Source organism: Anomaloglossus baeobatrachus, chromosome 1 (genome assembly GCF_048569485.1).
Source record: "Anomaloglossus baeobatrachus isolate aAnoBae1 chromosome 1, aAnoBae1.hap1, whole genome shotgun sequence".
Taxonomy (NCBI): Eukaryota; Metazoa; Chordata; class Amphibia; order Anura; family Aromobatidae; genus Anomaloglossus; species Anomaloglossus baeobatrachus.
In genome coordinates, this window is record NC_134353.1 from 124,672,209 (window position 1) to 124,696,367 (window position 24,159).

Consider the following 24,159-nt stretch of genomic DNA (forward strand, 5'->3'; position numbering starts at 1 on the left):
ACCTTATAAAGGGGAGTGCATCCAGGCCACATCACCGCACATTAAAAACAGAGGAATGCACACATGATAGTGATTAACATAAGTGCAGACAACACATCCCATTTAAAACATGGTCATACAATCAATGTGACACACATTTCAAAAACAAACATGAAAACAGGGGGGAAAAAAAAAAAAAAAGGAAAAAATTCACCTCACCAGGTCAGGCAGTTTATTTCCTGCAAGACGAAGTATGTGGTTTATGTGATTGTATGCCCCTGTGGAAGATTTTATATAGGGAAGACAATAAGGTGCATGTACATACGCTTTAGGGAGCACTATAAATCGATTTCCATAGGTAAAGGTTCTCCTAGGCTAATAGAACACATTCGCACAGCACATGAAGGTAATCCCAACATCTTGCGCTTTGCAGGACTAGTCCAGGTTTCCCTGCCTCCACAAGGGGGCGATCTCCATAAGTTATTGCTACGTAAAGAAGCAAGTATGATAATAAAATTTGGAGCGCAGGGAAACCTGGGTTTGAATGACCGTAACGACCTAGCGGTATTCTTATAATACCGGCTTGCATAAAACTGATTTTTTGCAAATTATTTTCGAGTGATGGATTCATTCTGGATCTTTTGATAAATGAGTGGTTATGTCATTAAAAAGAATAATATGAACATAATGGGTTATGTATTGATATGACATTGATAAATGCCTCTGTACCTTTCAGGTGAATTTTTTCCTTTTTTTTTTTTTTTTTTTTTCCCCCCTGTTTTCATGTTTGTTTTTGAAATGTGTGTCACATTGATTGTATGACCATGTTTTAAATGGGATGTGTTGTCTGCACTTATGTTAATCACTATCATGTGTGCATTCCTCTGTGTTTTAATGTGCGGTGATGTGGCCTGGATGCACTCCCCTTTATAAGGTGCGTGCGGCCATTCCCCGACGTGGACCCGTAGAAGTCTGGCTTACAGACGAAACGGCCGTCGTCCTTTGGAGGGACTCGCATCCTAGTCACCTCCCGCATTTTTATCTGCACCGATGAAAAGAACGCTTGAATAAAAAAGAAATTGTTTGGCATAGCAGCTGTTTGCGGTCGATTTTTCATCTTCCTGTTGTTGGATCTCCTAGCTGCTCAATACCGACCAGCACGCTGCGCCTGCAAACCAGCGCTACATGGCAGTCATCAGCACGTGAGCCACTGAACTTGGAGGTAATCTGAGGGCAGGCGGTGCAGGACTTGTTCACTTGTTGCTACAGTATATTTGGATTCTTTTCTGGAGTCTTTTTTGCACGCTGTTGCCGGGCTCAGTACCAAAGTTCGCAAGAGACTGTGTGTTTTATCACATTTGCGGTGGCCACGATGGAACTGATGGACAATGAAAGCGCAAGTTCTGTGGACGTTCCAGGTGTACAGGCGGGGAGGATCGATGCGGCTTCCTTTTTCGAGGAATGCAATCTAAAAAAGGACACTGAGGTACTTGGCATTAAAACACTCGAAAATAAGATATATTCCCTCTCTGACAGAGAGGTGCGTCTATTTTGGACTATAAAGTCGTTACAGTCTTATGTTGATTGCGGCAGGGTCCCTAGGGGCCTCCGAGTGATAAAAACATTGTCCCATTTTCAAGATGATAAAAACTTTACTAAAGAATGGGAGAGCATTCAGCATGATTGTTCCATGAGGCTGCTACAGCTGGTCTTGAAGAAAAATGAGGAGGAATATTCAGCTCTGAACATACAGCTGGACGTTTTGAAAAAAGACACTCGTTCACGTGTCACTGAGGGTGTATGGTTAACATTCATACAGAATTTGGACAAAAAATTGATTGACACTCAGACAGAGATTAAAATTAAAAAAAGAGAAAAGTTTATGAGAGATAAAAAAGATTACGAAATGGGACAAATTTTCTGTTGGACAAAAGATCGCACTAAAAATTATAAAAGAAAACCTTATATAAAAAACAAAAAATTGGGTAACCAGGAAAGAGGGTACTGGACCACTGAATCGGAGTCCAGTGGCTCTGAGGATGTGGTTCCAGGCCCCTCTAGAACGGTGACCCCTCAAGTTGGGCCAAATCCTGCCCCTTTAGGAAACGCATCCGTAGGGGGGGCAGGAAGAGGCACAAGGGGAAGAGGTCACAAGAGAAAATTTGTCTCATGGAAGAATTAGAATATTTGTCACCCTCTCTCTCTCCTTCTGCCAATAATGTTGTTAACCTGTCTGAACATGTGTTGACCGATGATATGGTAGCCGTCCTATCTAGAGGTTTAAATTTTTGCGTGCCAGAAGAGTTTGATTTTTCTGAATTCAGAATTGATTTATATAAAGCCACAAGGAAAATGCACTTGCATAAGTTTTTTCACCAGACGTCGACCACTTCGACTATAGTCCCTGAGGGTCACCAACCTTGCACAACTGAGGGGTGCGATTGGGATATCACGGGGGCTTTTGACTCCACTGTAACCCAGGCCGCTGGTTTGCTGTTGAGTTTGAATGACCCCGAGGGCGAAAAGCCTTTTGACCCAGGTGGTGACACTAATGAATGTGGTAGATTCACTAAGGGGGTGAAATCTAATTTTTTCCCCCCGGTGGCCCATGGTAATTTAATTGATGTGTTTCAGGAAGCAGTTGTCAAGGATGTGGAGGCATTGCTATATCCCAAAATGGATAATAATCTTAATGAGGGGGAAGCGGCAGCGGTAAAAATAATGCGCACGTGGAATGACACAGTATTCCGCCAAGCGGATAAAGGCGGTAATATTGTGTTGTTAACGCGCACCGCTTATATTAAAGAATGCTTAAGGCATCTGCAGGATCGTGATACATACACTCCCTTACAATCTAACCCCATTACTGAGTATAAGAAGCAATTAACACGCTTATTGGGGAGATATGTAACACTCGGTTTTCTCACTAGCACTCAGGTCGAAAAATTAATTCCAGAATTTCCCACAAAACCCCATTGGTATGCTATACCTAAGATACACAAAGATAGTGTCAACCCCCCTGGCCGCCCGATAGTGGCTGGCATCGGTTCGTTAACTGAGCCGTTGTCCCACTATCTTGATTGGTTATTGAGGCCTCTGATGGAAAGAATCCCTTCCTATGTGAAGGATAGTAACGATTTTATATCTTTGTTGAGAGGTTTTGATTGGCAGGAGGGGTTTAATCTTGTGTCCATCGATGTGGAAAGCCTGTATACACGGATACCCCAGAACCTGGGTGTACAGGCAGTGAGGGAGACAGTGGCTCGCAGTGGAAAAACGCAGTTGTATTGCGATTTTGTAGGTGAAGCTTTGAATTTTGTGCTTTCAAAAAACGCATTCATGTTCCTGGATGAATGGTACGTCCAGTGCGGGGGTACTGCAATGGGTACCCCCGTATCGTGCGCTATGGCTAATATTTTTTTGGGTTTTTTTGAGAGCGTATACGTTTTCGTTAGCACAAACCCATTTCTCAAGCACGTGAAGTTGTTCCTCAGATATGTGGACGACATATTCATGGTGTGGGATGGTACAGAGGAGGAGTTCATAGGTTTTGTCACCTACCTTAATAGTACAAACACCATGAATATGTCGTTTACATCATGTTTTGGAGGCAACGTTATAACATTTTTGGATATAGAGGTAGAAGTGAAAGAAGGGTTAATATTGACAAGGATGTATAGGAAACCAACTGCCTCTAACTCGTTACTGCACTTTCAGAGTGCCCACCCCACTCATACTAAAGTAGCTTTACCCTACTCTCAGTTTTTGAGACTAAGGAGGATCAATAATGTAAAAGAGATTTTTGAAGAACAAGCTGGGGATTTAAGATCAAGGTTATTGGCACGGGGTTACCCTAGTACATTAATTGATTCTGCGTATGAGAAGGCGTGTTCTGAGAGTTCTGAAAATCTATGGGTCAGCCAATCTTCTGGTATTGGAAAATTGTCACATAGTCAGGCAAAGGCAAAAAAGGTGAGAAAAACGAACAATGCCGTAAATAGGTTTATGTTCAGTTTTAGGTTTGGCCCCTTAGATGGAGTAATAAAAAAAGCCATAAAAAAGAATTGGCATATCCTTGCCAACGACCCGGATCTAAAGAGTATGACAGATGCAGGACCCCTAGTCTCTTATAGACGGTGTAATAATTTGAGAGATCTGCTGGTGAAAAACAGGGTGACCTGTCAGTCCACATGGCTCGAGAAATGTTCGCCCGTTGGGAATTTTCGCTGCGGTCACTGCAAGTTTTGCGCCTTACATCTCACTGGTACATCTCTTCAAATTGGTTCCTTTTCTCACCAGGTCAGGCAGTTTATTTCCTGCAAGACGAAGTATGTGGTTTATGTGATTGTATGCCCCTGTGGAAGATTTTATATAGGGAAGACAATAAGGTGCATGTACATACGCTTTAGGGAGCACTATAAATCGATTTCCACAGGTAAAGGTTCTCCTAGGCTAATAGAACACATTCGCACAGCACATGAAGGTAATCCCAACATCTTGCGCTTTGCAGGACTAGTCCAGGTTTCCCTGCCTCCACAAGGGGGCGATCTCCATAAGTTATTGCTACGTAAAGAAGCAAGTATGATAATAAAATTTGGAGCGCAGGGAAACCTGGGTTTGAATGACCGTAACGACCTAGCGGTATTCTTATAATACCGGCTTGCATAAAACTGATTTTTTGCAAATTATTTTCGAGTGATGGATTCATTTTGGATCTTTTGATAAATGAGTGGTTATGTCATTAAAAAGAATAATATGAACATAATGGGTTATGTATTGATATGACATTGATAAATGCCTCTGTACCTTTCAGGTGAATTTTTTCCTTTTTTTTTTTTTTTTTTTTTTTTTTTCCCCTGTTTTCATGTTTGTTTTTGAAATGTGTGTCACATTGATTGTATGACCATGTTTTAAATGGGATGTGTTGTCTGCACTTATGTTAATAACTATCATGTGTGCATTCCTCTGTTTTTAATGTGCGGTGATGTGGCCTGGATGCACTCCCCTTTATAAGGTGCGTGCGGCCATTCCCCGACGTGGACCCGTAGAAGTCTGGCTTACAGACGAAACGGCCATCGTCCTTTGGAGGGACTCGCATCCTAGTCACCTCCCGCATTTTTATCTGCACCGATGAAAAGAACGCTTGAATAAAAAAGAAATTGTTTGGCATAGCAGCTGTTTGCGGTCGATTTTTCATCTTCCTGTTGTTGGATCTCCTAGCTGCTCAATACCGACCAGCACGCTGCGCCTGCAAACCAGCGCTACATGGCAGTCATCAGCACGTGAGCCACTGAACTTGGAGGTAATCTGAGGGCAGGCGGTGCAGGACTTGTTCACTTGTTGCTGGTAACCATTATACACATCGGGTAACTAAGGTCCCTTAGTTACCCGATGTGTATCATAGTTACCAGTGTACACCGGCTCACACTCACTCTCATACACACCTCACACACACATCACATCGCATCCACACATCAAGGTCCTGCAGCTGCGGAACATACACACACATAACAGCACACACACACACAAATCAGATCACACTCACACACACCTCACACATCACATCCACATACTCACAGCATCCTGGGATATCGCTTGCTTCTCGGCGGCGATACTGTGCTGTTGTGAGCTTCCAGGACCTGCCGGGGGATCACATGGCCAGAAGCATGTGATATCCCCGGATGTTGTGAGTATCAGCGCGTATGTGCAATATCGTCAGTGTGTGTGTCTTTGTGTGTGAGTGTATGCGATCGGGTGTGTGTGAGTGTATGCGATCGGGTGTGTGTGAGTGGATGCGATCAGGTGTGTGTGAGTGGATGCGATCGGGTGTGTGTGAGTGGATGCGATCGGGTGTGTGAGTGTCGGCAGAGGAGCACGGCATGCTGGAGGAGGCTGGGAGCAGAGAGGCTGATCATGGGGAAGGCTGGGAGGAGATAGGCTGATGCTGGGGTAGGCTGGGAGGGGGAGGCTGGGACGAGGGAGGCTGATGCTGGTGGAGGCTGATGCTTGGGGAGGCTGATGCTGGGGGAGGCTGGAAGGAAAGAGGCTAATGCTGGTGGAGGCTGATGCTTGGGGAGGCTGATGCTGGGGGAGACTGGGAGGGGAAGGCTGATGCTGAGGGAGGCTGGGAGGAAGGAGGCTGGGAGGAGAGAGGCTGATCCTGGGGAAGGCTGGGAACGGGAGGCTGATGCTGAGAGAGGCTGGAAGGAGAGAGGCTGATGCTGGGGGAGGCTGGAAGGAGAGAGGCGGAGGCTGGAAGGAGAGAGGCTGATGCTGGTGGAGGCTGATGCTGGGGGAGACTGGGAGCGGAAGGCTGATGCTGAGGGAGGCTGGGAGGATGAGGCTGGGAAGAAGGAGGCTGGGAGGAGAGAGGCTGATCCTGAGGAAGGCTGGGAAGAGGAGGCTGATGCTGAGGGAGGCTGGAAGGAGAGAGGCTGATGCTGGGAGAGGCTGGAAGGAGAGAGGCTGAGGCTGGGAGGAGAGAGGCTGATGCTGGGGAAGGCTGATGCTGAGGGAGGCTGGGAGGGGAAAGCTGATGCTGGGGAAGGCTGGGAGGATGGAGGCTGGGAGGAGAGACGCTAATCCTGGGGAAGGCTGGGAGAGGGAGGCTGATGCTGGAGGAGGCTAGAAGGAGAGAGGCTGATGCTGGCGGAGGCTGATGCTGGGGGAGGCTGGAAGGAGAGAGGCTGATGCTGGTGGAGGCTGATGCTTAGGGAGGCTGGGAGAGGAAAGCTGATGCTGAGGGAGGCTGGGAGGAGGGAAGCTGGGAGAGGTAGGCTGAGAGAAGAGAGGCTGATGCACACACACACACGCGCGCGCACTGCACAACACACCACACACACACACACACACACACACTGGGAACCACAAACAACTGCCCTACACAGACACCCACACACACAGACAACGCTGCACACACACAACACCCAACACACAAACACCGCGGCACACACAAATATACGCACATACCGCACAACACACACATTGCACAAAACATACCTCCCCCCAAAACACACCACACACACACAAACCGCGCAACACACACACAACGCTACAGACACACAGCGCTCCACAAACAACGCAACACACGCAACACACATACAACACCGCTCTCACCCCCCGTCACACCCAGACAATACCCAGAACATGTACAGCGCCCTACACAAACACTTGGTAACTACACACAACAACATCTATATATATATATATATATATATATATATATATATATAGATATATATAACAAAAATCATACATGAACTACACAATACGTAAATTCTAGAATACCCGATGCGTAGAATCGGGCCACCTTCTAGTATATATATAATTGCCTTATTCTGTCTGTCTGTCTGTCTGTCTGTCATGCTCCAAAATTGTGTCCTTACGGTGACACAAAGCTGATTGGCCGCTGGGCTCGCCATGGCCCCGCCCCCCCATACGGATTGGCCTCTCGCCCCGGCTCTCTGCAGGCCCCGCCCCCCTCACGCAATCCACGCTCGCTCTTGCCCAACTGACACGTAGCTCCGACTCCCAGGTGAGTACACACACACACACATCAGATCACACTCACTCTCGCACACACCTCACACATCACATCCACACACTCACAACATCCTGGGATATCGCTTGCTTCTACACCGGCTCCGTCATGATCCCAGCAGCGCCAGACATAACCTTGCGATGCTGGGATCTTCACGGAGCCCGTGAACGCTGTTAACCATTATACACATCGGGTAACTAAGGTCCCTTGGTTACCCGATGTGTATCATAGTTAACAGTGTACACCGGCTCACACTCACTCTCACACACACCTCACACATACATCACATCGCATCCACACACTCACAGCATCCGGCGATATCGCTTGCTTCTCGGCCTCGATACTGTGCTGTTGTGACCTTCCAGGACCTGTCGGAGGATCACATGGCCAGAAGCATGTGGTATCTCCGGATGTTGTGAGTATGAGCGCGTATGTGCAATATTGTCAATGTGTGTGTGCGTGAGTGTATGCGATCGGGTGTGTGTGGGGTGTGTGTGAGTGTATGCGATCGGGTGTGTGAGTGTCGGCAGAGGAGCATGGCGTGCTGGAGGAGGCTGGGAGGAGAGAGACTGATCCTGGGGAAGGCTGGGATGGAGAGGCTGATGCTGGGGACAGAGAGGCTGATGCTGGGGACAGAGAGGCTGATGCTGGGATGAGAGAGGTTGATGCTGGGGACAGAGAGGCTGATGCTGGGGACAGAGAGGCTGATGCTGGGGACAGAGAGGGTGATGCTGGGGACAGAGAGGCTGATGCTGGGGACAGAGAGGCTGATGCTGGGATGAGAGAGGCTGATGCTGGGGAGAGAGGCTGATGCTGGGGACAGAGGCTGATGTTGGGGACAGAGAGGCTGATGCTGGGGACAGAGAGGCTGATGCTGGGATGAGAGAGGCTGATGCTGGGATGAGAGAGGCTGATGCTGGGGCCAGAGAGGCTGATGCTGGGGCCAGAGAGGCTGATGCTGGGGACAGAGAGGCTGATGCTGCGGGGAGAGAGGCTTATGCTGGGAGGAGAGAGGCTGATGCTGCGGGCAGAGAGGCTGATGCTGCGGGCAGAGAGGCTGATGCTGGCGCAGCATGGCAGATGGTGCACGTTTGGGAGTGCGCAGCATGGCGGATGGAGCACGTTTGGGAGTGCGCAGCATGGCGGATGGAGCACGTTTGGGAGTGCGCAGCATGGCGGATGGAGCACGTTTGGGAGTGCGCAGCATGGCGGATGGAGCACGTTTGGGAGTGCGCAGCATGGCGGATGGAGCATGTTTGGGAGTGCGCAGCATGGGGGATGCAGCACGATGGGGAGTGCGGAGTATGGCGGATGGAGCATGTTTGGGAGTGCGCAGCATGGCGGATGGACCACGTTTGGGAGTGCGCAGCATAGCGGATGGAGCACGTTTGGGAGTGCGCAGCATGGGAGATGGAGCACGATGGGGGTTGCGCAGCATAGGGGATGGAGCACGATGGGGAGTGCGCTGCATGGGGGATGGAGCACGATGGGGAGTGCGGAGTATGGCGGATGGAGCACGTTTGGGAGTGCGTAGAATGGCGGATGGAGCACGTTTGGGAGTGCGCAGCATGGCGAATGGAGCACGTTTGGGAGTGCGCAGCATGGCTGATGGAGCACGTTTGGGAGTGCGCAGCATGGGGGATGGAGCACGATGGGGAGTGCGCAGCATGGGGGATGCAGCACGTTGGGGAGTGCGGAGTATGGCGGATGGAGCACGTTTGGGAGTGCGCAGCATGGCGGATGGAGCACGATGGGGAGTGCGCAGCATGGCGGATGGAGCACGTTTGGGAGTGCGCAGCATGGCGGATGGAGCACGTTTGGGAGTGCGCAGCATGGCGGATGGAGCACGATGGAGAGTGCACACCTCCCCCCAACACACACACACACACACGCGCGCGCGCGCACTGCACAACACAACACACACCACACACACACACACACACACACTGGGAACCACAAACAACTGCCCTACACAGACACCCACACACAGACAACGCTGCACATACAAATATACGCACATACCGCACAACACACACATTGCACAAAACACACCACACATACACAAACCGCGCAACACACACACACAACGCTACAGACACACAGCGCTCAACAAACAACGCAACACACAAACAACACCGCTCTCACCCCCCGCCACACCCAGACAACACCCAGAACATGTACAGCGCCCTACACAAACACTTGGTAACTACACACAACAACATCTATATATATATATATATATATATATATATATATATAACAAAAATCATACATGAACTACACAATACGTAAATTCTAGAATACCCGATGCGTAGAATCGGGCCACCTTCTAGATATATAATATATATATATATATATATATATATATATATATATACTAGAAGGTGGCCCGATTCTACGCATCGGGTATTCTAGAATTTACATATTGTGTAGTTCATGTATGATTTTTGTTAATATATATATATATATATATATATAGATGTTGTTGTGTGTAGTAACCAAGTGTTTGTGTAGGGCACTGTACATGTTCTGGGTGTTGTCTGGGTGTGGCGGGGGGTGAGAGCGGTGTTGTTTGTGTGTTGCGTTGTTTGTGGAGTGCTGTGTGTCTGTAGCGTGGTGTGTGTGTTGTGCGGTTTGTGTGTGTGTGGTGTGTTTTGGGGGGAGGTATGTTTTGTGCAATGTGTGTGTTTTGAGGTATGTGCGTATATTTGTGTGTGCAGCGTTGTCTGTGTGTGGGTGTCTGTGTAGGGCAGTTGTTTGTGGTTCCCAGTGTGTGTGGTGTGTTGTGCAGTGCGCGCGCGCGTGTGTGTGTGTGTTGGGGGGGAGGTGTGCACTCTCCATCGTGCTCCATCCCCTATGCTGCGCACCCCCCATCGTGCTACATCTCCCATCCTGCGCACTCCCAAACGTGCTCCATCCGCCATGCTGCGCACTCCCAAACGTGCTCCATCCGCCATGCTGCGCACTCCCAAACGTGCTCCATCCGCCATGCTGCGCACTCCCCATCGTGCTCCATCCCCCATGCTGCGCACTCCCAAACGTGCTCCATCCGCCACGCTGCGCACTCCCCATCGTGTTCCATCTCCCATGCTGCGCACTCCCAAACGTGCTCCATCCGCCATGCTGCGCACTCCCAAACGTGCTCCATCCGCCATGCTGCGCACTCCCAAACGTGCTCCATCCGCCATACTCCGCACTCCCCATCGTGCTCCATCCCCCATGCAGCGCACTCCCCATCGTGCTCTATCCCCTATGCTGCGCACCCCCCATCATGCTCCATCTCCCATGCTGCGCACTCCCAAACGTGCTCCATCCGCCATGCTGCGCACTCCCAAACGTGGTCCATCCGCCATGCTGCGCACTCCCAAACGTGCTCCATCCGCCATACTCCGCACTCCCCAACGTGCTGCATCCCCCATGCTGCGCACTCCCAAACGTGCTCCATCCGCCATGCTCCGCACTCCCAAACGTGCTCCATTCGCTATGCTGCGCACTCCCAAACGTGCTCCATCCGCCATGCTGCGCACTCCCTATCGTGCTCCATCCCCCATGCTGCGCACTCCCAAACGTGCTCCATCAGCCATGCTGCGCACTCCCCATCGTGCTCCATCTCCCATGCTGTGCACTCCCAAACGTGCTCCATTCGCCATGCTGCGCACTCCCAAACGTGCTCCATCCGCCATACTCCGCACTCCCCATCGTGCTCCATCCCCTATGCAGCGCACTCCCCATCGTGCTCCATCCCCTATGCTGCGCACCCCCCATCGTGCTCCATCTCCCATGCTGCGCACTCCCAAACGTGCTCCATCCGCCATGCTGCGCCAGCATCAGCCTCTCTACCCGCAGCATCAGCCTCTCTGCCCGCAGCAGCAGCCTCTCTCCCCGCAGCATCAGCCTCTCTGTCCCCAGCATCAGCCTCTCTGTCCCCAGTATCAGCCTCTCTGTCCCCAGCATCAGCCTCTCTGTCCCCAGCATCAGCCTCTCTGTCCCCAGCATCAGCCTCTCCATCCCAGCCTTCCCTAGGATCAGCCTCTCTCCTCCCAGCCTCCTCCAGCACGCCATGCTCCTCTGCCGACACTCACACACCCGATCGCATACACTCACACACACCCACACACACCCGATCGCATAAACTCACGCACACACACATTGACGATATTGCACATACGCGCTCATACTCACAACATCCGGAGATACCACATGCTTCTGGCCATGTGATCCTCCGACAGGTCCTGGAAGGTCACAACAGCACAGTAACGAGGCCGAGAAGCAGGCGATATCGCCGGATGCTGTGAGTGTGTGGATGCGATGTGATGTATGTGTGAGGTGTGTGTGAGAGTGAGTGTGAGCCGGTGTACACTGTTAACTATGATACACATCGGGTAACCAAGGGACCTTAGTTACCCGATGTGTATAATGGTTAACAGCGTTCACGGGCTCTGTGAAGATCCCAGCATCGCAAGGTTATGTCTGGCGCTGCTGGGATCGTGACGGAGCCGGTGTAGAAGCAAGCGATATCCCAGGATGTTGTGAGTGTGTGGATGTGATGTGTGAGGTGTGTGTGAGAGTGAGTGTGATCTGATGTGTGTGTGTGTGTACTCACCTGGGAGTCGGAGCTACGTGTCAGTTGGGCAAGAGCGAGCGTGGATTGCGTGAGGGGGGCGGGGCCTGCAGAGAGCCAGGGCGAGAGGCCAATCCGTATGGGGGGGCGGGGCCATGGCGAGCCCAGCGGCCAATCAGCTTTGTGTCACCGTAAGGACACAATTTTGGAGCATGACAGACAGACAGACAGACAGAATAAGGCAATTATATATATAGATAGTCCAACTATGTAACCAAATCAAAGTGCTTTGGATCTTCATGGCCATATTCCAAAAATATGAGAAGTATATAATAATAATTCTTCATGTTTACACTTTATTCTGGTTTAAAATAAAAAAAAAAGTTCTGCTTTCATAGAAGGGGCCCACAGTTTATGACTTTATGTTGTAAAAGTAAAGAGCTTTTAAACAATTCTCTCTCTGGAGGATGTGATACCTCAATATACTATATGAAATAGACTGTCCACTTACTTCAATATCCATGTGTAGTGCTTTATTTTAACAATGGTGGCAGCGGATCACTTCAGGGACCCCCGTAATCAGCTTCTATTGAAAAGACCTTTCTAAAACCTAAGAATGGTGAAATGTGGAGAACCTCCTTGGGTTGTCTGTTCAGAAAGGTACTGCTGATGTTTGTCTATGCCGCTTCTTTGGGCCCTCACAGATCCCTAATAGAATTTTTAAAGAGGGTAATCACTTTTAATGTCTCTTCTGTACAAATATTATTAGATCCTCAAAAACATAAAAACAAAGACCAAGTCCGACATTACTAGAAATCTAGATCTCTTTATTTACAGACCACTAATAAAAAAAAAAAGCATAGGTAGCAGATATTCTAATACTTTACAATGGAACTGGTTTCTGTTTTCCTGTCACATAATCAAGACATAATCAACAATATTCGTGTACATCAGTGCTGCGTCGTAGGGAAACTCCGTATTCAAAAATCACATTTATATCTTCCTTCCGCCTGTGACGTGTCAGCTACGTGCCCAGTCATACAACAAACTTGCCACCCAGAATCCAGATACAGAACCTCTGCAGAGATTGATATATTTCTGTACACTAAACTTTTGGAATCGGTGTTTACCTATGGCCTGACCTTCAGTATGTTTTGTAATGGGCACCTTATACGTGTTCACATCTCCATCCCCATCAGGAGAGATGCCGATACATACAGTTAGGTCCAGAAATATTTGGACAGTGTCACAATTTTCGCGAGTTGGGCTCTGCATGCCACCACATTGGATTTGAAATGAAACCTCTACAACAGAATTCAAGTGCAGATTGTAACGTTTAATTTGAAGGTTTGAACAAAAATATCTGATAGAAATTGTAGGAATTGTACACATTTCTTTACAAACACTCCACATTTTAGGAGGTCAAAAGTAATTGGACAAATAAACCAAACCCAAACAAAATATTTTTATTTTCAATATTTTGTTGCGAATCCTTTGGAGGCAATCACTGCCTCAAGTCTGGAACCCATGGACATCACCAAACGCTGGGTTTCCTCCTTCTTAATGCTTTGCCAGGCCTTTACAGCCGCAGCCTTCAGGTCTTGTTTGTTTGTGGGTCTTTCCGTCTTAAGTCTGGATTTGAGCAAGTGAAATGCATGCTCAATTGGGTTAAGATCTGGTGATTAACTTGGCCATTGCAGAATGTTCCACTTTTTTGCACTCATGAACTCCTGGATAGCTTTGGCTGTATGCTTGGGGTCATTGTCCATCTGTACTATGAAGCGCCGTCCGATCAACTTTGCGGCATTTGGCTGAATCTGGGCTGAAAGTATATCCCTGTACACTTCAGAATTCATCCGGCTACTCTTGTCTGCTGCTATGTCATCAATAAACACAAGTGACCCAGTGCCATTGAAAGCCATGCATGCCCATGCCATCACGTTGCCTCCACCATGTTTTACAGAGGATGTGGTGTGCCTTGGATCATGTGCCGTTCCCTTTCTTCTCCAAACTTTTTTCTTCCCATCATTCTGGTACAGGTTGATCTTTGTCTCATCTGTCCATAGAATACTTTTCCAGAACTGAGCCGGCTTCATGAGGTGTTTTTCAGCAAATTTAACTCTGGCCTGTCTATTTTTGGAATTGATGAATGGTTTGCATCTAGCTGTGAACCCTTTGTATTTACTTTCATGGAGTCTTCTCTTTACTGTTGACTTAGAGACAGATACACCTACTTCACTGAGAGTGTTCTGGACTTCAGTTGATGTTGTGAACGGGTTCTTCTTCACCAAAGAAAGTATGCGGCGATCATTCACCACTGTTGTCATCCGTGGACGCCCAGGCCTTTTTGAGTTCCCAAGCTCACCAGTCAATTCCTTTTTTCTCAGAATGTACCCGACTGTTGATTTTGCTACTCCAAGCATGTCTGCTATCTCTCTGATGGATTTTTTCTTTTTTTTCAGCCTCAGGATGTTCTGCTTCACCTCAATTGAGAGTTCCTTAGACCGCATGTTGTCTGGTCACAGCAACAGCTTCCAAATGCAAAACCACACACCTGTAATCAACCCCAGGCCTTTTAACTACTTCATTGATTACAGGTTAACGAGGGAGACGCCTTCAGAGTTAATTGCAGCCCTTAGAGTCCCTTGTCCAATTACTTTTGGTCCCTTGAAAAAGAGGTGGCTATGCATTACAGAGCTATGATTCATAAACCCTTTCTCCGATTTGGATGTGAAAACTCTCATATTGCAGCTGGGAGTGTGCACTTTCAGCCCATATTATATATATAATTGTATTTCTGAACATGTTTTTGTAAACAGCTAAAATAACAAAACTTGTGTCACTGTCCAAATATTTCTGGACCTAACTGTACATATGTGCCATTTGTTAGACCTATTTAATATTTTATATTCTGGAGTAAGTATTATTTTCTCTTAGGTTTTCTTGAAAGGGCTATTGTTGTTAGATATAGGGTATCTACAAAATTACCAAAAATTATTTAACTGGTGCGTGGAAAGAGTAGAGGTGAGCGGATATGTGGAAGTTCAGGTTCGCTGGGTTTAGTTCTGGATGTGGACTTGACCTGAACCCCAATGGAAGTCACTAATTGGGCAGTACAGGTGTCTGCCCACATTCAGACAGCCATAAATGGATCACTTTCAGGGGAGAGAGGGTGAGGGGTTTTTTTTTGTATTTTTGGACACACTGCATCCAAAAACATTATTTTTACCCCCAGTGTAAGCCATTCAAACAATACAAGTGGCTTGTACGGGGCCGAGCAATGGAGTGGCTTGCATATGTAAAGAACTCAAACTCGGAGGCTGTTTTTTTTTTTAAAAAAATGTCTGTGTTCAGTATGAACCCCGAACGTTACAGTACCAGTTCGCTCATGTGTAGCAAAGACTTCTCGGCATACAGCACAATCTGCCGCACTCAACCAATCCGCTTCCATGGAGGCAGTGCTCATTGACTGTTAACAGCCAATAGTTATGACTCTCCCCTGTAGACTCCTTCCAAATATCTTTGTTAATTTGGTACAGCCTCAATCTAAAGAGTTGTAAGGCTCGTGGTGTAGCTGTTTATGAGCAGGACAGGTTAGTTTTCTGAATAATGCTGCTCCGTATAGAGGACGTACTAAAATTAGTCCTTGGCCCAGTGGGGCACACAATCTCGAGGTGGTTGGGTAGCACTAAATAAGTGTCTATAAACAACCCCTTACACATCAGAGTATAGTTGGACAAAGTCTGGATCAGCATCTGATTTGTATGAGACATCCTAAATTCCCTCCCTTTCACCGGCAGACGATATTTTGGCAAATTAGGATTTGACAGTTTGAATTCTAACACCTGGTTCTTTTGTTTTCTGGGGAGGGAAGAAGTGTTGAAGCTTTTGTTCATTTTCTCATTTGAAACACTTGAACCAAGCGATGCAATCATGATCAAGGGATTAAGGAAAGGATACTGGTGATCGAACCATCAGCGTGGAACTGTTATGAGTGAACGGTCTTCGTTTTTTTTTCAATTTCATGTTGCAAATTTGTCACACCGTAATTTGCCTTCTATCCCTGATGTTATAAACCCTAATGATGATTTATAATTCCTATTATATGTAATACATTATATGTCACTAGAGGATGTGCCTTGACCATAAGAGTACAAGAACTGGAGGTGGCTTGGATGACATTCACTGCTTGACCAGTGACCTAGTGGATCATGGCCGATTTAATTGGTGACTGGCTAGAAATGAAATAGTGCCCCATTCCCCTGACTGCAACATATTTAGTAGCCATTTATTTAAGTGTGCAAGTAGATTTCTCAATGGCCTTTGGACACTTTTGTTCATTGTTTCTACGTTATAAAAAAAAACTTGAACACAACTTGGACATCGGTAAATGGCCAATTAAAGGAGTGACCAAGATACTAAAAAATATCAATCTTTATTTATTTTCCAATAAAACACTAAAATATAGCATAAAGGTACCGGCAATAAATAGAGAGACGCAGACAGTTAATACATTAAGTCCCTATAAATAATCCAGGACTTTTTTTAGAATTTAGAATAAACACATCAAAAACACCAGGTGAATGTATACTAGACCTGAGCCAGAAAAATAATCATTCATTAAGAACAGGTGCAATTCTGTAGTTCTATCTGCGCTGATAATAATATATTCCACATTAATTCATTTTTACTAATTACTACCCCATCCAAAATTACATACCCATAGGTAGGGATAGAAAAATGTATGGATATAAGGTTCCCACCACAGGAACCCAGGCATAAACGCCTAATAGATATGTAAAAGACGCAGAGAACACAGAGTCGCACAGATCATTAACCATTCATAGTATAGAAAGGCAAACAGGACAATAAGATAAAGATTCAATTACATCACCTGGGGACTGATAAACTGCTGGACCCTCACACTTGAGGTCCAGTCACACTAAGCAACTTACCAGCGATCCCAACAACGATAGGGATCGCTGGTAAGTTGCTAGGAGGTTGCTGGTGAGCTGTCACACTGCGACGCTCCAGCGATCCCACCAGCAACCTGACCTGGCAGGGATCGCTGGAGCGTGGCTACACGAGTTGCTGGTGAGCTCACCAGTGACCAGCCCCCAGTCTCCTAGTTACAGCACACATCAGGTTAATTAACCCGATGTGTGCTGCAGCTAAATGTGCACAGAGCAGGGAGCAGCGCACACTGAGCGCTGGCTCCTTGCTCTCCTAGTTACAGCACACATCGGGTTAATTGCCTGATGTGTGCTGCAGCTACATGTGCACAGAGCAGGAGACGGCAGCACAGGCAGTGAGAGCGGAGGAGGCTGGTATCAAAGGTAAATATCGGGTAACCAAGGACAGGGCTTCTTAGTTACCCGATATTTACCTTGGTTACCAGCGTCCGCAGAAGCCGGCTCCTGCTCACTGCACATTAGTTGTTGCTGTCTCGCTGTCACACACAGCGATCTGTGCTTCACAGCGGGACAGCAACAACTAAAAAATGGCCCAGGACATTCAGCAACAACCAACGACCTCACAGCAGGGGCCAGGTTGTTGCTGGATGTCACACACAACAACATCGCTAGCAACGTCACAAAAGTTGTTCGTTAGCAGCGATGTTGCTAGCGATGTTGCTTAGTGTGACGGGGCCTTTGGAGTGTGAAGGTCGCAGCAGTTTATCAGTCCCCAGGTAATGTAATTGAATCTTTATCTTATTGTCCTGTTTGCCTTTCTATACTATGAATGGTTAATGATCTGTGCGACTCTGTGTTCTCTGCGTCTTTTACATATCTATTAGGCGTTTATGCCTGGGTTCCTGTGGTGGGAACCTTATATCCATACATTTTTCTATCCCTACCTATGGGTATGTAATTTTGGATGGGGTAGTAATTAGTAAAAATGAATTAATGTGGAATATATTATTATCAGCGCAGATAGAACTACAGAATCGCACCTGTTCTTAATGAATGATTATTTTTCTGGCTCAGGTCTAGTATACATTCACCTGGTGTTTTTGATGTGTTTATTCTAAATTCTAAAAAAGTCCTGGATTATTTATAGGGACTTAATGTATTAACTGTCTGCGTCTCTCTATTTATTGCCGGTACCTTTATGCTATATTTTAGTGTTTTATTGGAAAATAAATAAAGATTGATATTTTTTAGTATCTTGGTCACTCCTTTAATTGGCCATTTACCGATGTCCAAGTTGTGTTCAAGTTATGCTGTTTGGAGTGTTATGTGTTGAAATATTTTGGATATGTGGTTACTAGTTATAAAGAAAAAAGTAGAAGAATGAGACGTCACAATACTGTGCCCAAGAAAAAGGAATGTTTTGACTTGTAGCCCTCAAATATTGGCAATAGGTCTAGATTGAGTAATTGCATTATTTCATGATGTACCAAGCATCTGGTGTCACCAAGGTATATGCTGATGTCGGAGATCGGCAGTCCGGGCATGCGTGGACTAATGGTTTAGCAGCTGCTGGAGACCCGTAGGGTATAAATCATTTATGTAGGACATCGCGACAAGGAAACGTTCTTCCATGATTCAGACTAACTTTGACAAACAACTGCATCTAGGAAAGGTTTGTACATATGTTTAAAAATAACTCTAATTAAGCTAAATCTAATATTAACTAGTCATTGCCCCCATACATATATAATATATTCAACATGGCCCTATGAACAACAGTAAAATACAATTCCTGAAATCTGAGGTCATTTAGGAATGATCACACAGAAAAACAAAACTGTGAACAGATATGTACAAAAGTCCAAAAGGTTTTGACTAAAATATCTAATATTGAAAGCCAAAAATATATATATTTTTCATTGGTACACACAACAAATATCTCAATACATAAAAACCTCCATTGAGGTTAAGGCTTCTTCTCACTAGTCTCTCATTGTGTGAATCAGTTATATATCCTTTAGTTGATTAAATAGCTGTGAAGATATATTTGTCTTTCAATCCAGTCCACAAAATGTGACACGTTACTGTAAACGCCTGGTCCTAGAACTTTGGAAAAACACACAGATCCCCAGGATGTTAGACCAAACAGTGTCCACTGTCCCTTCGACTGTTCGCACACCAGAGGTCCACCACTGTCTCCCTGCAAAAAAAGCAAATCAGTTGGCTACGCAGTAAAAGAGCAATACTGAAAGCTAATCACTTCATCGGATATACATGAAGCTACAACATGAAGAGCAGTGGCTATGCGCGGAGGTGTACATAGTAAAGAAATAGAATACAAACATAATTTGTTGGATTTAAAGGGAATGTGTCAGCAGGTTGTTGCTACCTCATTTGAGAGGAGCATGATGTAGTCAAGGATATTCTGAATCCAATGATATATCACTTAGATTACTGGCCTCCGCTGTTCTGACACAATCTGAACTTTTATGTTTAGTAATGTAGCTGATCCAAGGGAACTCTCCCCACCAACACCAGGCTCTCTATAGAGATTGTACATTGACAATGAGGTTTCAATCACAGTAGGAGGCTTGTCAGCCTTTAAGCATGAGTTTCTAGTCCTGTAATTAGGGTCCTGCTGCATAAACAAACAAAACAAATAAAAGATTGGACTCTGACAAAACAGGCATGTATGAACTTTCTGTGTTAACCTCTACATTATGCTGTCTTCAGCTTACATAGCAAAAACCTGCTGTCAGATTCCCTTTTAGCATGGTATATTTCTTTAAAGAGAACCTGTCACAAGGTTAAAAGCGGTGGCAATTTAATCATCCTAAATAGAAATTGGATTTTTTAGAAATGGATTTTTAAAAATAAACATGAAAATGTAATAATTAGGTTTTCACAGTGCTATAGAGCAACACATATTTTGTAAGAGGCGCTAATATTCAGTATTGGATAAACTTCTGCACCGCCAGCGAGATGAGATGGATAATCCTGTTACATCAGATCTGATGTATATTTATTAGCTGATTTAGAATTGTCTTTTCAATTTCATGGTTGCTAGCATTGCTATTCTGTCCTGATTAATTAATCATCATGTGTTTTACCGGAGATGATGTGTCAGCTGATGGGGAGTGTCCGCCTATTCACCAGTATATCTGTTTGCATTTACTTGTCCAATATGTCTAGGATTAAGTACTCCTAGAGTTCGAAACGCGTTAAACGTTTTTTTTTAATGTGTTTTCATGGATATCCATACAATTTAGTGTTTTAATTTTTGGAAATAAAATGGCTTTATAATTTATGAAATGGACGTGTTGCTGGAAATGACCTTTTTGTGTATATAGGGGGAGCTATGTGGGGCTCACACTGTATATAGAGGGAGCTATGTGGGGCTTATTCTGTTGTTAGGATCTATGTGGAAGCTCATGCTGTATATAGAAGCTATGTTGGGTTCAAGTTGTATATAGTGGCTATGTGGGGGATACTGCTGTATATAGGGAACTATGTGGGGGCTCATACTGTATGTAGGGGAGCTATGTGGGGCTTATTCTGTTGTTAGGATCTATGTGGAAGCTCATGCTGTATATAGAAGCTATGTGGGGTTCAAGCTGTATATAGTGGCTATGTGGAGGATACTGCTGTATATAGGGAACTATGTGAGGGCTCATACTGTATATAGAGGGAGCTATGTGAGGGCTATACTGTATATAGAGGGAGCTATGTGAGGGCTATACTGTATATAGAGGGAGCTATGTGAGGGCTATACTGTATATAGGGGGAGCTATGTGGGGGCTTATGCTGTATTTAGGGAGTGCTGTGTGTGGGCTCATACTTTATATATGGGGGGTGTCAGCATATGTAATTCTGCTCAATATTAAGTGAAATAATTAATTTATATTGTAATTGACATATTAATATTGAACAGAATTAATTTGTCTATTCATTCAGCCCTCCCCAACAGTCATGATCTCTCATATGGCCCCTTGGAAAAATTAATTTTCCACCTCTGTTGTATTATGTATAGCACTGTTATGTTATGTCTACTGCTGTAAATAAGGGAAAAAAAATATTTCCCATTTTATGTCTGCAGATGTGCACCTGTGTATTAATCATATGACCCATCAAATGATCTATTAAAGGGATTAGGTCACATGACCCTCCAACCTGACGGAACTGGAGAGGATCTGCAAAGAAAAATGGTAGAGGATCCCCAAATCCAGGGGTGAAAAACTTGTTGCATCATTTCCAAGAAGACTCACGGCTGTACTAGCTCAAAAGGGTGCACAATACTGAGCAAAGGGGCTGAATATTCATGATCATGTGATATTTCAGTTTTGCTTGCTTAAAAAAATTGGCAAAAACTTCTACATTTCTGTTTTTTTTCTGACAAGATGGGGTGCAGAGTGTACATTACTGAGAAAAAAAATGAACTTTTTTGAATTTACCAAATGGCTGCAATAACACACAGTGGAAAAATTTTAAAGGGGTCTGAATACTTTCCGTACCCACTGTAACATCCAATTGTGGAACTTATTATTATTCCAAGATTTTTTATTTAAATGAACCTTGTTCGTGGTAAAATCCGCTTATATAATTCCCCTCAGCATATTGCTTGACTATTATTTTAGCTTCATGTTGTAATTATCCTGAGTTACATTATGAAATGCATTTCAGGGGACTCTTTGTGACAATTACATCCATTCTCTAAAATATGACCCTATGATTTCAGTGTTAGCCCCTGTTGGGATGCATGAAGACGTTTTTTTTACAATTTTACATCTGCACCATGGATTCAGATTAGTCGTTTACATTAAATATGTTTGCATATACCAAACGCGATCTGACTTACCATACAAGAATCCACGGTGCCAGATTCATAACCGGCGCACAACATCCTAGATGTGATTGTGTCAAAGTATGTCCGACAGTGATCCAAAGATATGATGCGCACTTCTCCTTCCTGTAGTTTAAATGGCACTGATAAGGTAGAAGGGTAAAGGGTTAAAAGTGAAATAACCCATGCTACGTGATATATCCAGGGAAGCTTTGCACTCATCAAGACACATAAAATACTTTTGTAGGACAGCATTTGATTTTCATTTTCTGGAAGGTCTGTTAGTAATCGAACTCTGTGTTTTCTTTAAGAACTACTCAACAAACATTAAGAAAATCTTAAGAAGTTTAATGAAATCAGCCTTTACGTTAACATGACACGTAAATTTAACATCCATCTATCTGTCAGTGTTTTTTATTGGAGGTGATGAGATATATAGGAAATGACATTTATTTTTCTGCATCTTCTGGGCAAATGAGTTTCACATGATAGTTAAGTAGCAAGCAGAAAAAATGTGAAAGGTCAACAAAACAATGGGTTCTTGTGACAAAGCTTTCTCAGGAAGACAGTTCAGTGGCCATCTTAGGCTAGGTTCACACTTCCGTTAAATTGTATCAGTCACAATCCGCTGCTCTGGTAAACAACGGAATCCGTTTAGCGGATTCCGTTGTACCAATAGACTTGTATGAGTGGCGGATTGTGACTGATTATGCAGCATTGCACCCTCCACCCGACTGATCAGTTGTGGAACGACTGACCGCCGGGTGGGAGGAACGCAGCCTGTAACGTTTTTTGAGCAGCGCAATCCGTCGGATTTCGCTGCATATGCTCCGTGGCTCCCTGCACACGTCACCAGCTTTGCTTGGTTACCTGATATTTACCCTGGTTACGGTGCAAGGAGCAAGCACTAAGCGGTGTACGCCCCTAAACCAAGGTAAACATCGGGTGCTTTGCTTTACCCGATATTTAGTCTGGTTATGTGTGCAGGGAGCCGACACACTTCCCTGCTCAGCCCCGCCCCCTCCCGCACTACCTACACACACACACACACACTCACACTCACACACTCACCTGTCCCCAGCCCTGCAGACCGCAGCACTGCCACTGACATCCCCCTCCCGCACTCCGCATGTGAACACACACACACACACACACACACGCAGACCGCAGCACTGCCACTGACATCCTCAGCGCCTGGCTCAGCCCCCGCTGGCTCCGTCCCCTCCCGCACTCCGCATGTGTACACACACACTCACAAAACTCACACACTCACCTGTCCCCAGCCATGCAGACCGCAGCAATGTCACTGACATCCGCAGCGCCTGTCTCTGCCCCCCGCTCGGCTCTGCCCCCCACTTGGCTCCGCCCCTCCCACACTCCGCATGTGTACACTCACACACAACACTCACACACTCACCTGTTCCCAGCCATCCAGACCGCATCACTGTCCCTGACATCTTCAGCGCCTGGCTCTGCCCCTGCTCGGCTCCGCCCCCGCTCAGCTCCGCCCCCTCCCACACACAACGGAGTCCGACAATGAAATTCTTTTCATTGTCATCTGTTGTACAACGCATCAGTCACATGCGTCAAGCGACGCATGTGACTAATACAAAACAACGGAAGTGTGAACTTAGCCTTAGCCATTGGGGTTTTGGCTGTAGCGAAAAACGGCCGTGGACACAATAGTGAGGTAGGGGTGGTGAGTATATTTCTTATTTTATTACCTCCCCCCAGGAGCATTGAAAGTAAAAGTGGGGGACAATCCTTTTAAAATGAAATAATAAAAAAAAACTATATTTATAGTACGATATACCGAATAATATTAAATTGTGTATTAGAGGACCAAACACCAGGATTTTCGTATATAATCTAAAGTCAGTGCTATACTGACGCGATCATGCTGATTCTATACATACCTTTAGTTGTGAGTTCGCATGTATACTTTCTGAAATATAGGCAAGTAAAGTTAGTGAAATGCACTTTTATTTGATGAGAGGTGCAACGGAATATCTAATAGGTGGGTTGGGTTTTGCTGGTTATTCCCGCCCCTGTCTGCTGCCTGGCCTTCCTCACCATGTCTCTGTTACCATGTTATTACAGGAGGAGGGAGGAAGGACAGGGGGGAGGACAGGGGTGGGAATAACTAAGAAAACTTGACCCACCTATTAGGTATTCCGTTGCACCTCTCATTAAATAACAGTGAATTTCACAAACTTTATTTGCCTATATTTCAGAAACTATACATCCGATCTCCCAACTAAAGGTATGTATAGAATCAGCATGATAGCGCCAGTATAGCACTGGCTTTAGTTTATATAGGAAAATC

General features: G+C 45.7%; 1 protein-coding gene across 1 annotated transcript in view; it reads right to left on the bottom strand.

Moving 5' to 3' along the window:
* Window positions 1-18,286: 18,286 nt before the first annotated feature.
* CORIN (corin, serine peptidase) overlaps window positions 18,287-24,159 on the bottom strand; it is a 467,012-nt gene continuing 461,139 nt past the window's right edge. Inside the window, exons 21-22 of the mRNA XM_075347015.1 lie at window positions 21,849-21,976; window positions 18,287-19,193 (exon numbers count right to left, since the gene is read on the bottom strand). Of these exons, the coding sequence (XP_075203130.1) occupies window positions 19,011-19,193; window positions 21,849-21,976 (311 nt within the window). The 3' untranslated portion in view covers window positions 18,287-19,010. The remainder of the gene's footprint in view (window positions 19,194-21,848; window positions 21,977-24,159) is intronic.